At 35.1% G+C, this 15577-nt stretch overlaps 1 protein-coding gene across 1 annotated transcript in view; it reads left to right on the top strand.

Moving 5' to 3' along the window:
* The first annotated feature begins 4943 nt into the window (after positions 1 to 4943).
* Positions 4944 to 15577, top strand: part of LOC146998638 (uncharacterized) — a 38051-nt gene continuing 27417 nt past the window's right edge. The window contains exon 1 of the mRNA XM_085811412.1: positions 4944 to 5039. Coding sequence (XP_085667538.1) covers positions 4959 to 5039 — 81 coding nt within the window. The 5' untranslated portion in view covers positions 4944 to 4958. The remainder of the gene's footprint in view (positions 5040 to 15577) is intronic.

The raw sequence follows: 15577 nt of genomic DNA, 5'->3' as shown, positions 1-15577 counted from the left end.
GGACGATGAAGGAAATGAACTTAAATGCGCTGTGTTGACTTCAAAAATTTTAGATTCTAGAGATACGGTTATTACTGAACTGAAAGCTGATCTGAATTTGGAAATATCTATGCTTATTTGAAAGACCCCGAAAGCTTTGAGCATACAGATATCGATGCGATAAGAAATAGAGCAAAAAACTATGAAATAATAGATAATTTATTATTCTATACGAAAACAACAAACGAAAATCTTGAGTATAAGCCAGTCATCCCAGCCTCGCTTCGATTAAGCATTTTGAAGGAGTTGCACGAAGAAAAAACAGCGGGCCACCTCGGGGTCAGAAAGACTATAAAAAGGGTACGCGAGGCGGTATATTTCCCGCAATTATACAAAATAGTAACGGCGTATGTCAAGTCCTGCAATCAATGTCAGTTAATAAATGATATTAATTACAGCCCGGCCGGGTACTTAAATAGCATTCGCGCTACATTTCCGAATGAAATTTTAGGCATAGATCTCCTTGGTCCCTTCCCCCAGAGCGAGTTAAATAAAAATCGTTTTCTTTTAGTAATAGTAGATCATTTTTCAAAATGGATAGAAATTGTTCCACTTAAACGCGCGTCAGCCAAAACAGTCGCAGATGCATTCTTACACAGATACATTTTAAAATACGGTGCACCGATAAAAGTCATTAGCGATAACGGAAAACAATTCATTAGTCAAATATTTGAAAACATATGCAATGGACTTGGCATACGCCATATCAAAATGGTTCCGTATAGACCACAGGCTAACATAGCAGAAAGAGTTAATAAAAATATAGTAAAAATAATTCGCAGTTACATGAGCACACATCACAAGCGCTGGGATGGCTACATAAATGAATTAGCTTATGCTTTAAGAACGGCACGTCATGATACTACGGGAAAAACTCCAGCAGAATTATTTTTAGGCAGAAAGTTAATTACGCCTTTAGATAAATTATTCTTTGTGCAACAAAGAGAGCAGGAGTTTAAACAAAAAGATGTGCAAAAGCTCATTGATCAGGCGCTTAAAACCTCGGATACGGCAAGAAATAGGCAGAAACTATATTATGATAGAAAACGCCGTGAAGCAGATTTTAAAGTTGGGGATAAAGTATTGAAGCGGAAATTTTCTTTATCAAGTGCCCCAGACAATTTTATGGCAAAGCTAGCTCCAAAGTTTGAAGGCCCCTATGTAATTCAGGAAATCAAAGGAGTAGTCTTATATCTTAAGAACGAGAGAGGGGAAATCTGTAAAGCAAGTCCCGACCAGGTGAAAAAATACTATAATCCAAACGATTTTGAAATCCTTAAAAGTTTCTTGCAGGACTCAAGTCTAAACGAAGTAGAAGATCCAGAGACTACAACAACTATTCCACCACCCAAGAAACAGAAGAAACAGAGAACTGAAGAGAGACCTAGCACTTCTACAACCCAGACGTCGGTATCAAAAAGAAAAAATAATTTTCAAACTCCAGCGTTTAAGAAAAACAAAAATACAGATGCACCGGGTAAAGAAACCGTAGTAAAGAGAAAAACACCACCTACAAAGGATAGCAGGAGAAATTACACATCAAGGAGAACGCGCACACGGCCACAGAGTCAGGTGCCAGCAAGGCCGCCGTTCCGGAAACTGAAACGCCAACAGGAGGCACAAAAATACGAGGAACAGAAGAAATTCAAGAAGGAATCCAGACCGGAGGACGTCAAGACCAGCCGTCCCAGGGAGAAACGGAAAGGTCAACAGCCAGACGATTACTCCGCCAAGAGGCCAGCATGTAGAGGACGCAAAAGAAAAAGCAACGTGGACGACACTCGGAGATCAGTAAGGAGAAGATTAACATCCATGAAACCTCTAACTTGGGACCAATTCTGCCAAAAACGAATGACGGAGTTTCAAGCATCGAAAACTCAAAGATAAGTTAAAACCTTCTATAATTTTTTTTTTCTCTTTTGTTCCGAAATGTTATGCATAAGTACGAAGTTCTATGTTTTGACGAAAGTCAATATGTTTCGGTTGAGACTTAGTTTTGTTTTACTTTATTTAGCTAAGGCAAAAGTATTATTTTCTTTAAGTGTAAAAGCTAAAAACAAGCATTTTCTGTTGGTCGAAAGACTAATTCTGTTATGTTAAAGCCAAAATTTGGCCGAAGATAAAAATAACTTCGTATTCTTGTATTAATAGGAATTTTAGTTTCAGTGCCGCCAGCTTGGCGAAGAATGAGTAAAGTAAAAATTTATTTTCTCTTATTCATTTTATGGTAAATTGTAAAAAGCATATGTATTAAAATTTTGTAAATGTACGTAAATACTTGAATGTTATATAAAAGTAGAATTTAGAAGCATAAAATTGTAGATGCTAAAAGTGAATGCTTAAAAGCAATGAAGTCAAAATTTAAGTAGTAAATTGTAGATAAAGTCATGCCTTAGAGCGAAAGCCTGCATGTTTAAAGATGAATGAGGGGGAAGTTAGAATGAATGTGTTTTGTAGGGTTCTCCACCTACATTTGAATTTTTAAGAATATTAAAGTAGCTCATTGAGTTGTAGAATGTCGAGTAAGGTGTGTCTATTTGGTCGTTGAATTCTAACAAATCATGGTGGTTAGGGGAAGTGTTTTAAGACTAAAACACGAATATTCCCGTTTGACACCACACACGGTGGAGAGCCAGGGTAAAGTTAAATTAATGCTTGAAAAATTGAATGAATGTGAAGTAAGCAATAACTAAGAAAAACGAATCGTTAAAAACAAAAATTTATTGTGTCAAGAAAGTGTAAATTATAATGTATGTAGAAAGATACTGATACTTATTCCTTCCAGATGCTGGAAGGAAAGACCAAGATTGATTGATGAAGTCCAGGAAAAGTTGCTGTAAGAAGACAGCTTTGTAACGATCAACAGAATTTTAGTATACAAATGGTTACATAAGATATTTTTTTTGTGTAAACGAGGTTCTCGCCAATTAGTTCAGAATTAGAGAAACTTACAACAGGTCGTTTGTAGGACCTGCTTCCAAGTTTTCCAAATTCTGGCAGCGGCAAATGTAGGGTTTATATTTATTTTAACTAACATTTATTTTAAGTTTAAACTATCTTTCCTGTCAAGCCTTACTTTCCCCTGGAACTGCCAATGCCAGAATATGTAAATTTGAGTAGAACGCGCAAGCATTCAAATTATCAGCGGAAGTATTCTGATTTAAATAGCAAGGAAACGAGTTCGGTGTGTGATATTCTTACTGCACGAGCGCGGAGGTAGTTAGCGAGAATTGAAGAACCCCGCGTTGCGGCCTAGGTGCTTGGCGGGAAGTAGTGGTAATCGTTCCAGTGAGCTTCAAGTCTGCTGAATTAGCAGCGGTATTGTAAAACGCGGTGAGTTAGTTATTTTAGAGAGCCTCGTAGTTAGAATCTTGTCTTTACTTTCTTTTCAGGTTATTATTTTTATTTGACTGCCAAGTTGTCTGTGAGCGTCAAGAGCACGCAATTGTAATTTTATTACGTTGAATAAAAAGGGACTTAACCCCTTCACAAGGCTCTATCTTTTATACAAGTTTTCACAGTCACCTCTTGGTTGCGTGCAAGTTGGAGGCGCGCAACGTTATAACGTCTACCAGCATATCTGCGCATGTGCTACCGTACATCAACTTACTTAATCTCCTGATTGGTCTTTCTGTCCGCTCTGCCTCTTCGTTCAGCTGATATGCTAATTTTTCGACTTCGTCCTTAATTTTTGCACACCAGTGTAGGTTATGGCAAAGCGTTCGAAAGCTATTTGCCTAAGAACAGGGATATCTTCGTGAAGGACATTTTTAAAGGAATCTGGCTCGTATTCATATTACATATGAAGAAAATGATAAAACTTTCTTTTTAGCCAGGCCGTTTTCAGATATTTGTAGCCTGGTCGAAGTAACAATATTTAGCGGTTTTACTGCTTGACAATGGTTTAGGAAAAAAAGATCATTCAAATCATAGAAATTATTTATTAGTACTGATAGACAATGGAGGGCTATATTACATCATTTTGAAAATATCATCTCGCACTCTATAAATCTAGCAAAAATTAAAAGATGATTTAAATTTTGATTGGGTTTGGAACATGATAACTATGCAGCATTTTCACATAAATTCTGACAGAAAGTAACAATCAATTTATTTAAAGATAAAACAATAATATCATAATTGTAGACGAAATTTAAAATAATATAAAAAATTCGTAATTAGCGTATGTATTCAACATTCTCAGGGAATATTTATACTCGCGAAGTTTCTAAAAATTCTTTAAAACTCATGCTACGATAAAAATTATCACCCTAATAGTAAGAAAGAAAATAATCAAACTTTTCCTCACACGTTCCCAGGTTTGGGATTGACAGTAAAACATATTGGCATATTTAAATATTGTGTAATCCTTATCACTTGCCTTTCCCCCCTAAGTTTTATTATTATTATTATTTTATTTTTGCATGTTTTATTCAAAATTTTCTAAATTACGAAAGGATAATAAGCATATGTTGGATCAGAAAAGTTATAAGGTATTCCTCCCGCCTTCTTAGTATGCCTTCGTGGTGTAGTGGTCAGCACGCTCGGCGCGTATTCGAGAGGTCCGTGGTTCGAGTCCCGTCGAAGGCGTTGCCCATTTTTTCATTTCTTCTGCTTCGAAATAACCTAACTTTGTAAAGACATTTATAAATGTCTTTACAAAGTTCTTGCATTATACGTTGGTTCTTTCAATTTGTTTTTCCTTCTAAATTTAAATAACATCGATCAATAAAAAAAAATTGCTTTGTATCGCTTTATGTTTAAAAAACTTTATCAGCTGTGGGAATTTATGCCACCCTTTTTCAATATTGTTTGTCCAATGTATTTTTGTTCTTTATTTCACATCTGTATCGTTGCGACATAATTTTCAAGCCGTGTATCAACAAAGTAATCATAAAATCCTTCTAATCTTACTTTATATGGTGAATGTTTTGCCCAGAAAGACAATCCTCATCGACATATTCTGCGGGCATGTGTTCAAGGAATGCCCACATTCTGAGGTGAGTTCTGGTTTCTTCATTGTGTCTATACTCGTTAAACTTCCAAATATTGTATCTTCCCAAGTATTGTATCTCTGAGAATATTGCTTTAAGCAAAAATTACAACTTTTAATACGGATGCAGAAAAAAACCTTCTTTAGCGTAGTTATGACTGCAAAATCGATCGAATTTCTTTAGTATCTCAATCAGTAATATAATTTTGAATCAAACAAAATAGTTTTTCATTAAGTTTGCTCTCATTTATAAAAGTAAGCAAGAACAGCGTAAGAGAAACATTTGTCTCATTGGAAATGCTCCCAATATAAGTATGAGCAACATAAATTTGAGGATAATTTTTGAATAACTATTGAAAGTTTAATCTGTTTAGAAAATATGACCGTTTTCCATTATTTCTCTACACTTTTTACAAGATGGTGCCAAAAGCCTGCTATCATTTACATCATCGATTAGGAAGAAGCTGAAATTGTCAGTCATTTCTAATCATTCATAATATGTTTGAATCACTAAATCTTCCACATAAGTAGCAGCTCGACTTTACACTTCCGCACTTTGTCTGAAATCATATAGAGCACTTTCAACGCTTGAAAATTGTGAAGCAAAATTATTATGCCAAAGCCTTGGTTTATTCGTTTATCGTCAGTTTAGGAAGCTATAACATTTTCTTTCTGGCCTTGCTTTTGCTCAAAATTTGTTTTGGGATTGGAGAATCAGCTGTAACAGATTCACATGAATAAGTTTTCTCTTCTAAATTTATTTCATCGCTGGTTTTACTTTTCTTTGGCAATTTTTAGTTTCTACGTTTATGAAGTTTTAATAAACTACATTTTTCCTATTTCTATGCCAAATTCGATATTGATAACTTTTATGAAAGGTTACTTTTTTTTTTTTACTTTTAATCTCACTAATATCCGAAATATCTATATTCATTAAGAAAGGTAAATAAGAACTAATATAACAACAAAACTGCAAATACTACAATGAAATTAAAGACATCGAGAGAAAGATAAAATTCAGACGCGTCTCAAACTAACACAATATCGAGGCAAAAACTAATGCATTATCAAAGGAACAGCTCATACAGTTCGTAGTGTCTCGTATGATATCCCTCGAGAAGTATGTTGTGTGTTTGGGGAAGAGGGACTTTGCATTCTCTAAATTCGTGCCAAAAAAAAAATTAGAAATTTTCACAAACAGAGCTAATTTATCTTACACATACATTTCTACTTACAGAGTTTCTCAAAATAAGGTAAAGAATTTTAAGAAAACAGTTTCAACGCTATGGGTAGGAAAGTTATATAAATATATAAACATAATTTTTATATATGGGTCCCTTAAATGAAAAATTCCGATACATAGAAATTATGCTCTAATAACTTGAACACAAAGCATTTCATAAATTTCCCCTCAAAATTCGCAGAGATATATGTACAATTAATACTTTCATGTGATCAACAAAAAATTCAATAATGTGTGCTATTTTACCAACTGTGAAATTATTCGTCAATGTTGTAGTTTTAATTTTTGAACAAGAAAACATAAATATATAAACAGCCCTATGTATTTTAGTGGCTACATTTCACAGGACAACGTGAAATTACATTTTCTAATACTCTAAGTAAAAGTACGTATATTACGGCAACTATATATCTGATTATTTCTTTTACTGCCTGCATGTTGAGGAGATATTTTATTACATCCCTTCTGACATCTGATAACGAATCACTAATGTTCATCCCACATGGAAAATAATTTGTTAATAGAAAAATTATGGGAAATAATTTGAAAAACTTACCATGGAAAATAATTTGGAAAACAGGCAGTTCCTTCTGAACGCATAATATTCGGTTAGGTTTCATAATGAAATGAGCAAAGAATATATCAAAGTTATTTAGGGATAGTCATTTTTACTTCTGTGCGAAAGTTCTCTGGAAGAAATTCGGATTGACTCTGTCTTACTGATTCCGCAAAACTCGTAGACTTTTGTCTTTGTATCTTGTGGCGAAATGTTTCATCACGATGTGTATTAACAGATTCATCATATTAAACTTGCAGGATTTGTTACCTGTCATTTTGAATAAACATAAGAAGAAACTCGCTTAGATATTTGGATGAATAAATAATAAACTTTGCTATGGCTAGAAGGCAGCCTTAAGCAAAATGTTGATGAAACGAATAAAAGGAAAATGCTGTTTTTCTTTCACGAATTTCTTCAGAAATACATCTGTGATTCTGAGATGGAGAAATTAACCAGCAAATCGAAGAATACATGCCCAGTTCCATATACTACCTCGGCTGTAAAAGACTGTACGTCTTCTTAAAAAAGCAAGGCGAAAACCCAGTGATGTTTTAGATAGTATCTAAGTATAAGGTACAGTATATCAGCTTTTATGCCTTTTTAAAGAACTATAAAATTCTTCATTAAGTCCATATCCCACAGATGATATGGCAAAGAACATTCCCCTGTAACTGCCTAGAATGCTCTCTAGCCATTGCGTAAAATGATCGATTATAGAAAAACAATGACTTCCCACAAAAGGGGGAAAATATATGACTTAATTGGGTCAAAGTAACTGTTTGTGATTAAACATATTAGTTTCGTCAGGAGAACACTTTACTTATGATATGCAAAATGATTTTTCCTTTCCGATAAGAGGTGCAAAATTTAGTTTAATTTTTTCAATTCCTATGGGGCGGAATTTTATGCAACGTATTAAAAAAAAAAAAAAAAAAAAACCCGCCTGCTAAAGGTTATGCGTTGTAATTTAGATCGAGCACCATCTTTATAAATATTATAATATAAAGTAGTGTTTAAATATCGTTGTTTTTATAAGTTGTGGGGCTCCATCATAAACGATTACAATTCATGGTCTCATCCTTCAGATATGGTAATTCCGTTATCTGTTGCTATGCGGTAAAGCGTATTTGCTGTTGCACTTTCCGATCCGTTGATGTAAAAGATGGCAGATGTAAGCTGGGAAATAAAATCTGTCTCCTTTTATCTAGAAGAGGATTTATTTATCAGTTTTCTGCTCAAATTCATTAGCTAAAGGTTTGTGAACAGTATATAAAATACATTCTCTGGCTTCTTGGATGCCTTAAAACTGTTCTACTGATACAAAGCTGCAAATAATTTTCCTCGTCATTACTAAATTTGCGTTATTTAGAAGAAAGCTTTCGTGAATAAAATGAGGGAAGTTCCTCTGCAGTTTAATGAAATAAGACTCCGCAAAAAAATTAATCGAAATTGCTAATGTACAGTAATAATTCTGCCTCAGATTTGGGATGTGCTAAAAGTATTGCGCTTAATACCTGTGTCTTACAATTCCGAAATTCTCCTTTATCTTGTTCTGTTTTACATTACAATTATTTTTCTTCTTTCTTTTGAAATAATCATTAAACTCTGCTTGTATATGTGCCCTACTTGGAAGAAAATGCCGGAAAATTTGAGAATCTGAGGAAATGCTGGTAGTTTTTAACTGTTTTGGATCGAATTTAATCTAGGATAGATCAGATTTAAATAAAAGAAGTTTAGTCTGTTCTTTAGAAAATAATACTCTAAAATAAGGTATGAGATACTGAGAAAAAGTTTTGTGAAACATGTTTTGTTCTAAGACTGTATGCATTCATTCGGTCAAAAATTTTACGAACATGGATTTCAGATTCTACTTCAGTTTCGCTAATCTAATATAATATCTAAATATCAGTAGTAAATGTGAGAGCTAGTATTTCATTCCTGTACCTTTGGAACGTCCGATGAGCTGTATATAATCTAAAATCTTAGATACAGAAATTGAAACAAGCTGATTACAGCACATGCTGCTGTTCATGTGCGTGCTCAGAGTGAACTTGCATGTGAAAATGAGTTCAAATAATGTTGGTCTTCAAAATCATCCAAAACGTACATTTGAAAAATCTTTGTGTATAATCGAATAACAACCTGGTAGTGTGGTACGTTTAACCTTCTATAATCACTTACCGGTAATATAGAACGAGATTTTTTTTAAAGACATAAAATGGTGAAAAGAGTGAAGATTTAGAAGAACGGCAGCTTCTTTATGAATCGTAAACAGAAATTAATTTTTAACTGCAACGCAAATTATAAGATTTAAGAGATTATATTTACTATGGAAAAGAAAAACTGAGGTTTAAATTCAGTATACACTCTGTTTGTAAGGTGACGGTTTTAGGAAATGATTTAGTTAATTCTAACAAGATTTTATGACAGCGTGTAGTACTTGAAAAAACTTTGACTGACACAATTAGCTATGGCTATTACTACCATATTTTGGCAATACAGTTTTGTGGTATTATTTGTAAGTTTTCATCTTTTAAAGTCAATGAGAACTACAAAGCGTCCTAAAACGTCTCCACTCATAATTAGTAAATAATGGGAACAGCTGGAAAGTTCTCGATACAGATTCAAAAAGCAATCACAAATGGATTTTTTCACAATCAGTCATACCATAGTTAAATATCATAAATGCAGATTTAAGACTAAACACAGGGGCCCTACCAGCTAAACAAAGGGGGCGTGCCAAACAAATACCTTAAGAATCAGAAGACAGTCTCACTCAACAGGTAGCTGAATTCGTCTCTCTTGATGAAGTCACAGGAGCTGTTATAGAGAGCATAACAACAGTCTACTATACAGTATTACATATTCAAAAAAGCTCCAACCAAAAATCAGCCCACCTGTTTGACAGAAGAGCTTAGCGTTGACAAGAAAAAGCTTAATGTAAGCTAGGGCTCCTATCAGACCATTCGTGACGAAAAACTACGAGAGCACTATTGCATACTTCTCAAAAGAGAACGGACTTGCCGGATCCTCGGCGCTAATAAAATAGCCTGGCACAGCCTTCAAAATGGCAAATAATTCAATCTACAGAAGCTTTGCGCTTATTTCAAGCAACTACTCAAGCCTCTAGCACTACTGCAACGGTAAGAATTATTCTTGATAATTTGCTCCCAAGAGATATCATAGACATGAATACTCCTTCCCATACAGTAATTAGGGAACAAGGAACATTACATCCAGCCTAGGGGAAAAAAGTAAATCTTTTTCTCACTCCGAAGTGGGAAATATAATAAAAAGGCTGAATTAAAACAAGGCTCCAGAACCAGATGACTAGACGACACTATCATAATGGAAATATTTTGAACAGTTCCTAAGCTTGTGACTTTCTTCCTCATTCGTTTCTGGGAAATGGAACATTTTCCAACTCTCTTAAAGAACTCTAAAATAGCCCTATTCCTCAAACAAGGCAGCTCAACGATACTGCCCTCTTCTTGCTCAACGATACTGCTTGAGAGACAGCCTAGGAAAGCTGCAGAGTGAGATATATACAGGAGTGCTAGACAAAATCACCTTCAGTTTGGCTTTAAAGAAAGACTTTCAGTCGATCATGCGCTGCACAACCTTAAAATAATCAAAGACAGCAATCTCTCAATGATCAAGTGAACAGTGTGATCTCGCTTGACGTGAAACAGGCTTTTGACGCCCTTTGGTAGCCAGATATACTTATCTTAATGCACCGCATGGAAGTTAGAAATAATGTCCTTTTAATATTTAGCAGTTCTCTGTCGCACAGAACACTGAAAGTCACCGTGGATAGAGGCATCTTCATCAGAGTCACAGACAAAGGCTGCTCATCTTGATTATAGTGGCGGGAGTGCCAGAAGAAGATAAGAGACTAAGGCAAATCAAACTTTAGGCTGTCTGCCGAACTGGTGTTCCCAGTATATGCTTAAGCTTCAACACACAAAAAATTACCACAGTAACTGGGAAATCTCAAAACCCTACTTATGCCTCCAATTGTCAAAATTAAAGAGCATTCAGTCAAGATAAGCAAAATGTTAAAATATCCTGGCATTATTTTAGATCATAAATTTAGTTCGATTCCCCCATATAGAATACCTGAATGATGAAATATCTCGACAGAACAGACCGTAACAGTCTGCTCTGGAAACACAGAAAAACCTGAAACATCTTCTTAGCACTTCTAAAAATGTTGTATCACACGGTGACAGTGCCAATAGTCGGCCGTGGAGCATTAACTTGGTGTACCACGTTAAATGCTTATAAAGTCAGAAAAATTCTTAGCCTGCAAAGGCAGATAGCCTTCTCAGTGAGTGAGTGAGTGAGTGCACCGCTATGACGGCTTCCGACCACGGACATGAACCAAACGGAATTATATACCATCACGGCGGGGAAGACTCCAGAGTAACAAGGTTGAATATTATAAACTAATAACAGTTTTTACATATTGTTAACTGCAAGGCACTAAGCGTTATTCTGGTTATCTGCTTTAAGTTCTGAACTTTTGAAACATTATAATATTATCCACGGTTGTTTCTGCTTAGGCAGTGTCCTGAGATTTTCTCTATTTTATCAAGGGCTATTCTGTTTTTGAGTGTGTTAGTCGTCCACATTGCCCAGGCACAGTCCGCTGGTTTCTTCAAGTGCCAGGTTCTTGTATGTACACAATGGAAGTAATAATGGTCCGTGTCGCCTTCCTCTCCGCATTCGCAGAAAGGAGTATCCCTAAGTCTGAATCTGTTCAGGTATACTGGGAATGGTCCATGACCTGTCAAGAACTGTGTTAGGCTAGCACAGTGGGTCTTTATTTCCATGTTAACTTTTGGCAGTAAGCGAAATGTCCTTCGTCCTACCTCTGCTTCTGTCCATCTACTTTGCCAATTTTGTAGCAGACTTGTCAAAGTTGTTCGCTTAATATGAGACCAAAGAAGTTTAGTTGGTCTTTCTAATATATCCGTGCAGTTGGCTGCCTGCTTGGCCAGTAGGTCAGCGGCTTCATTGCCTTGAATCCCTGTGTGAGCGGGAACCCATTTTAAAGTGGGTCTTTGCAAAATAGGCATTGTCAGAAGTTGTTTCTGAATTTTGTATACCAATGGACTCCGGCTGTTTTGACTTGCGATAGCCGCCAGACTTGATGCCGAATCACTGAGTATGGAGAATTTCTCCTGTTGACATGTGTTCGCATATCTAATTGCAGCACTGATAGCTAGAAGCTCTGCTTGGTATACCGAGTTGTTCGAGCCTAATTTCCTTTTCCACTCGAATGTTACAACTCCATTTTCTAGTCTACAGAAGGCGCTGCCCGTGCCGTTCTCAGTTTTGGAGCCATCTGTGAAAAGGTTATTACTGTACCTCTGAATTGGTTGGTCGTTTATACTGATACCGTCAGAGAGATTGAAAGCTGCTGGATGAAAGTTATTGCAGTTGTTTTGCTCCTCGTAGTCCGAGTGGTGATAATTATGACCCCAGAGTGTTGAAGTTTGACCCAGCCTGGTAACCCTTACGATAGCTGCCTCCCTTTCTACTATCAAATCTAGGGGAGGAATTCCTGCTAGTTGTTGTAGGGCTAGTGTTGACGTGGTACGGTAGGCCCTGCATACTTGAAGTAGCTGCTGTCTCTGAATAGAGAGCAGGGATCTTTTCATATGAGAGGTAAGTTCGACACCCCAGATTGCTGCTCCATAAGTTATTACTCTTTCTGTAATGGTTCTATGCCAAATTTTTAGTAGCTTAGATGAGATACCCCATTTATGTGAAGTCATGCCTCTCATGTTGTTGCTTAGGATGCTAATTCGAGTCTTAAGATTCCTGACATGTGGCATCCAAGAAAGTCTGTTGTCGAGATATTTCAATTGGGGGAAACATTTTACCGGTATCCCATGGAGTTTAATGCTTGGGTTGCGTCTTAGCTGCCTGCTGCGTCCTATGAGCAAAGCTTTAGCTTTCTCTGCTGAAATCTGAAGCTTATGTGCTCTGGCCCATTGGGAGAACAGATCAAGACAGTATTGAGATCTCATTTCGAGGTTACTCCTTCCTGCCACAACTAGCATAAAATCGTCCGCATAGGCTATGATTCGAGCGTATTCTACGCTCTCAAACTGACGAAATGCCAAGTTTGCCACTATATTCCACAGTGTTGGTCCAAGGCATGACCCCTGTGGGCATCCTCTAAAGACATTTTTGACATAAATGCCGCTGTCTGATGTTACTTGTACACTTCGATCTTGAAGGTACGAGCGAAGGATGGTAATAATGGCTGTTGGGCACGCCATGTTGTGCAGCAAATTTATTACGTCTGGCCACCATAGGGTGTCAAAGGCTCCCTTGATGTCAATGGCTATTGCCAGTGTGTGCAAATTGTTATCCTTGTTCTGTTTGATAGTGGCCATTAAGTCTTTTATGGCATGTTCAGTTGAGTTGCCCATTCGGAATCCATATTGGTTGGTATGCAGGGCGTTGTTCCTTTGCAGGAAGAAGTCCAATCTGTAAAGAATTACTCTTTCCAATACCTTACCGAGCGCTAGCAGTAGACAGACTGGCCTGTAAGATGTAGGTTCTGCCCAAGGTCCGTACAGTGAAAAGGTTCGCGCATAAGAGGAAAAACGCGTTGAATGGTCAACCACATCGTGACGTCACAGGGAGACCTCTGTTGCTTTCTCTCATACTACGAGGGTAGAAACTACGGTAGGCGCTTGAAACGAATTTGCGCTTATTTGACTGTTCTTATTTGCTAGGTGTTTACATTAAAATGTTAAAGAAGGATATTAACTAAATCATAATTTAACATGTATAAATATCTAATAAACATTTTTTATCGACATACATACGACTTTTGAAATATATATTTAAAACTAAACGTATCGAATAAATACGCAAATCAATGAATGAACACTAACCTGAAAAATAAATTTGCATTGTACATACCCTTATTTCTTTGACATATTTTATACTTGAGCGTATAATTTTTAAGACAGTATATAAAGATATCTTATAAAAATAAACTTTGAATAATTTAAACCGAGGGCAAATTAAGTTCAGAACCCAAATTATGTGCTGTAAATTGCATAAGTTTAGTGGCTATATTTATTAAATTCTAAACATAATCTAAGCTAATTCAAATATCATACTGAATAAGGAACTGGCACATGAATTCGCAAATGCTATTGTAAAAAAACAAAATAGATTTTTGTAGTTGCAGATTTTTTTATGTCACAATTCGCTTTTTCAGAATCAAAAATATTTTTATTTATTTATTTTACATTATGAAGATGTATTATATATATACATATAATATTTTACACTAAGATATATGCATTTATATATATATATAATATATACAAATATTGAGATGAATGTTTAAAAAATATATATATATATCAGATAATACGTAATACAAAATATATTTTTCTTTCCAAAAGTAACCAGGTATTTGCATCTAAAATTTAGTCTAGTTACGTAATTTGGATCAGTTCTGTTTAATAAAAAATATTTCTTTCAACAGATATGCTGGATACACCATTTTTTCCGAAGCTAAGCTTTGCTTGAAGAAAAATTTTAAGTATTCCTTACAATGGTTAGGCTAAAAAATAGCGCACCTAAGATAACAAAACAAAAGATAGCTCCATTTATATTCAGTTAAAGAAATAATTTTTTGATATTACGAAATTATTTTCTTCAATTTATTTTTTCTTTTCCGCGTTATGTCACAGTTTTCGTCGACTGAATTTAGTCTTCTTTTTTGTGCTTTCGAATATTTTTTATTAACTAATTTTTGATTTAAAGTCCTTAATCGTATGAAAGTTCGAATTCTAGCAAAGGACTTAAGTAAGTTTTCATCTGTGTCGTAAAACTGCTGTTTAAGGGTTTTGACAAAGTCCTTTATAATATTTTCTCCCTTTCTTAAAGTGGAACCGTTGAAAATTAAAAATTGTTCTTCCATTTTATGGACCTGCGTTTTCCACTCTTCAGAGGGTTGAATTAGTCCTCCATGAGACAGATGTTGTATCCACGACGAAATACAATTTGGATCTTCTTTCAGTTTATACGCAGTAAAATGGGCAGAACATATCCTAGAAGAGTTTGCATTCCATTTATCTTCTCGACGGCAAAGATTTATCCACTTCCTTCTTAATGTAGGATCACTTGGAAATTTATGATAAACTATGCGCTCAGATAAATTTTTAGTTTTTTCTAAACTGTTGTTGCAAAGAGCAAAGGCACATCGCATTCCAGGCATCTAGTAAAATTCAACAAAAGAAAGAATTTCAGAATCGTTTTTCTGCACTGTAAGCATTCCATAATATAATATAAAAATATTCAGTAAATATTTTAACCTTTTGATATAGAAAACTATGTTATATTACATTAATATGTATATATGTAACTTTTTAAACATTTTTTAAAACCATTTTTAAATACTTTTTTATAAACTTTTTAAAATTCTTTTTTGCATTTAAAGAATTATTTGAAATTTATTAATTACGAATTTCACCTTTTGGTCTTTGTGAAAAGCAAATTTCTTACTTTATGTCTTTACTGATAATTTTTTAACAACTAATGCGCGGAAATACTAGACATATTTATATTTTGTTTTTTTTTTAAAAATTGTAATTTCACATATATACACATTTTTGTAATCTTTATTCTGTAATTTAAGCTGTTTTGGCACAAATAGATATACAAAATTCGTCTATAAACAAGCTCTGAACTTAAGCTTGTTATT

The sequence above is a fragment of the Stegodyphus dumicola genome, chromosome 2 (genome assembly GCF_044657685.1).
Source record: "Stegodyphus dumicola isolate Sdum_Otavi_A_Nest chromosome 2, ASM4465768v1".
NCBI lineage: Eukaryota > Metazoa > Arthropoda > Arachnida > Araneae > Eresidae > Stegodyphus > Stegodyphus dumicola.
This window is presented reverse-complemented; position numbering and strand designations above follow the sequence as displayed.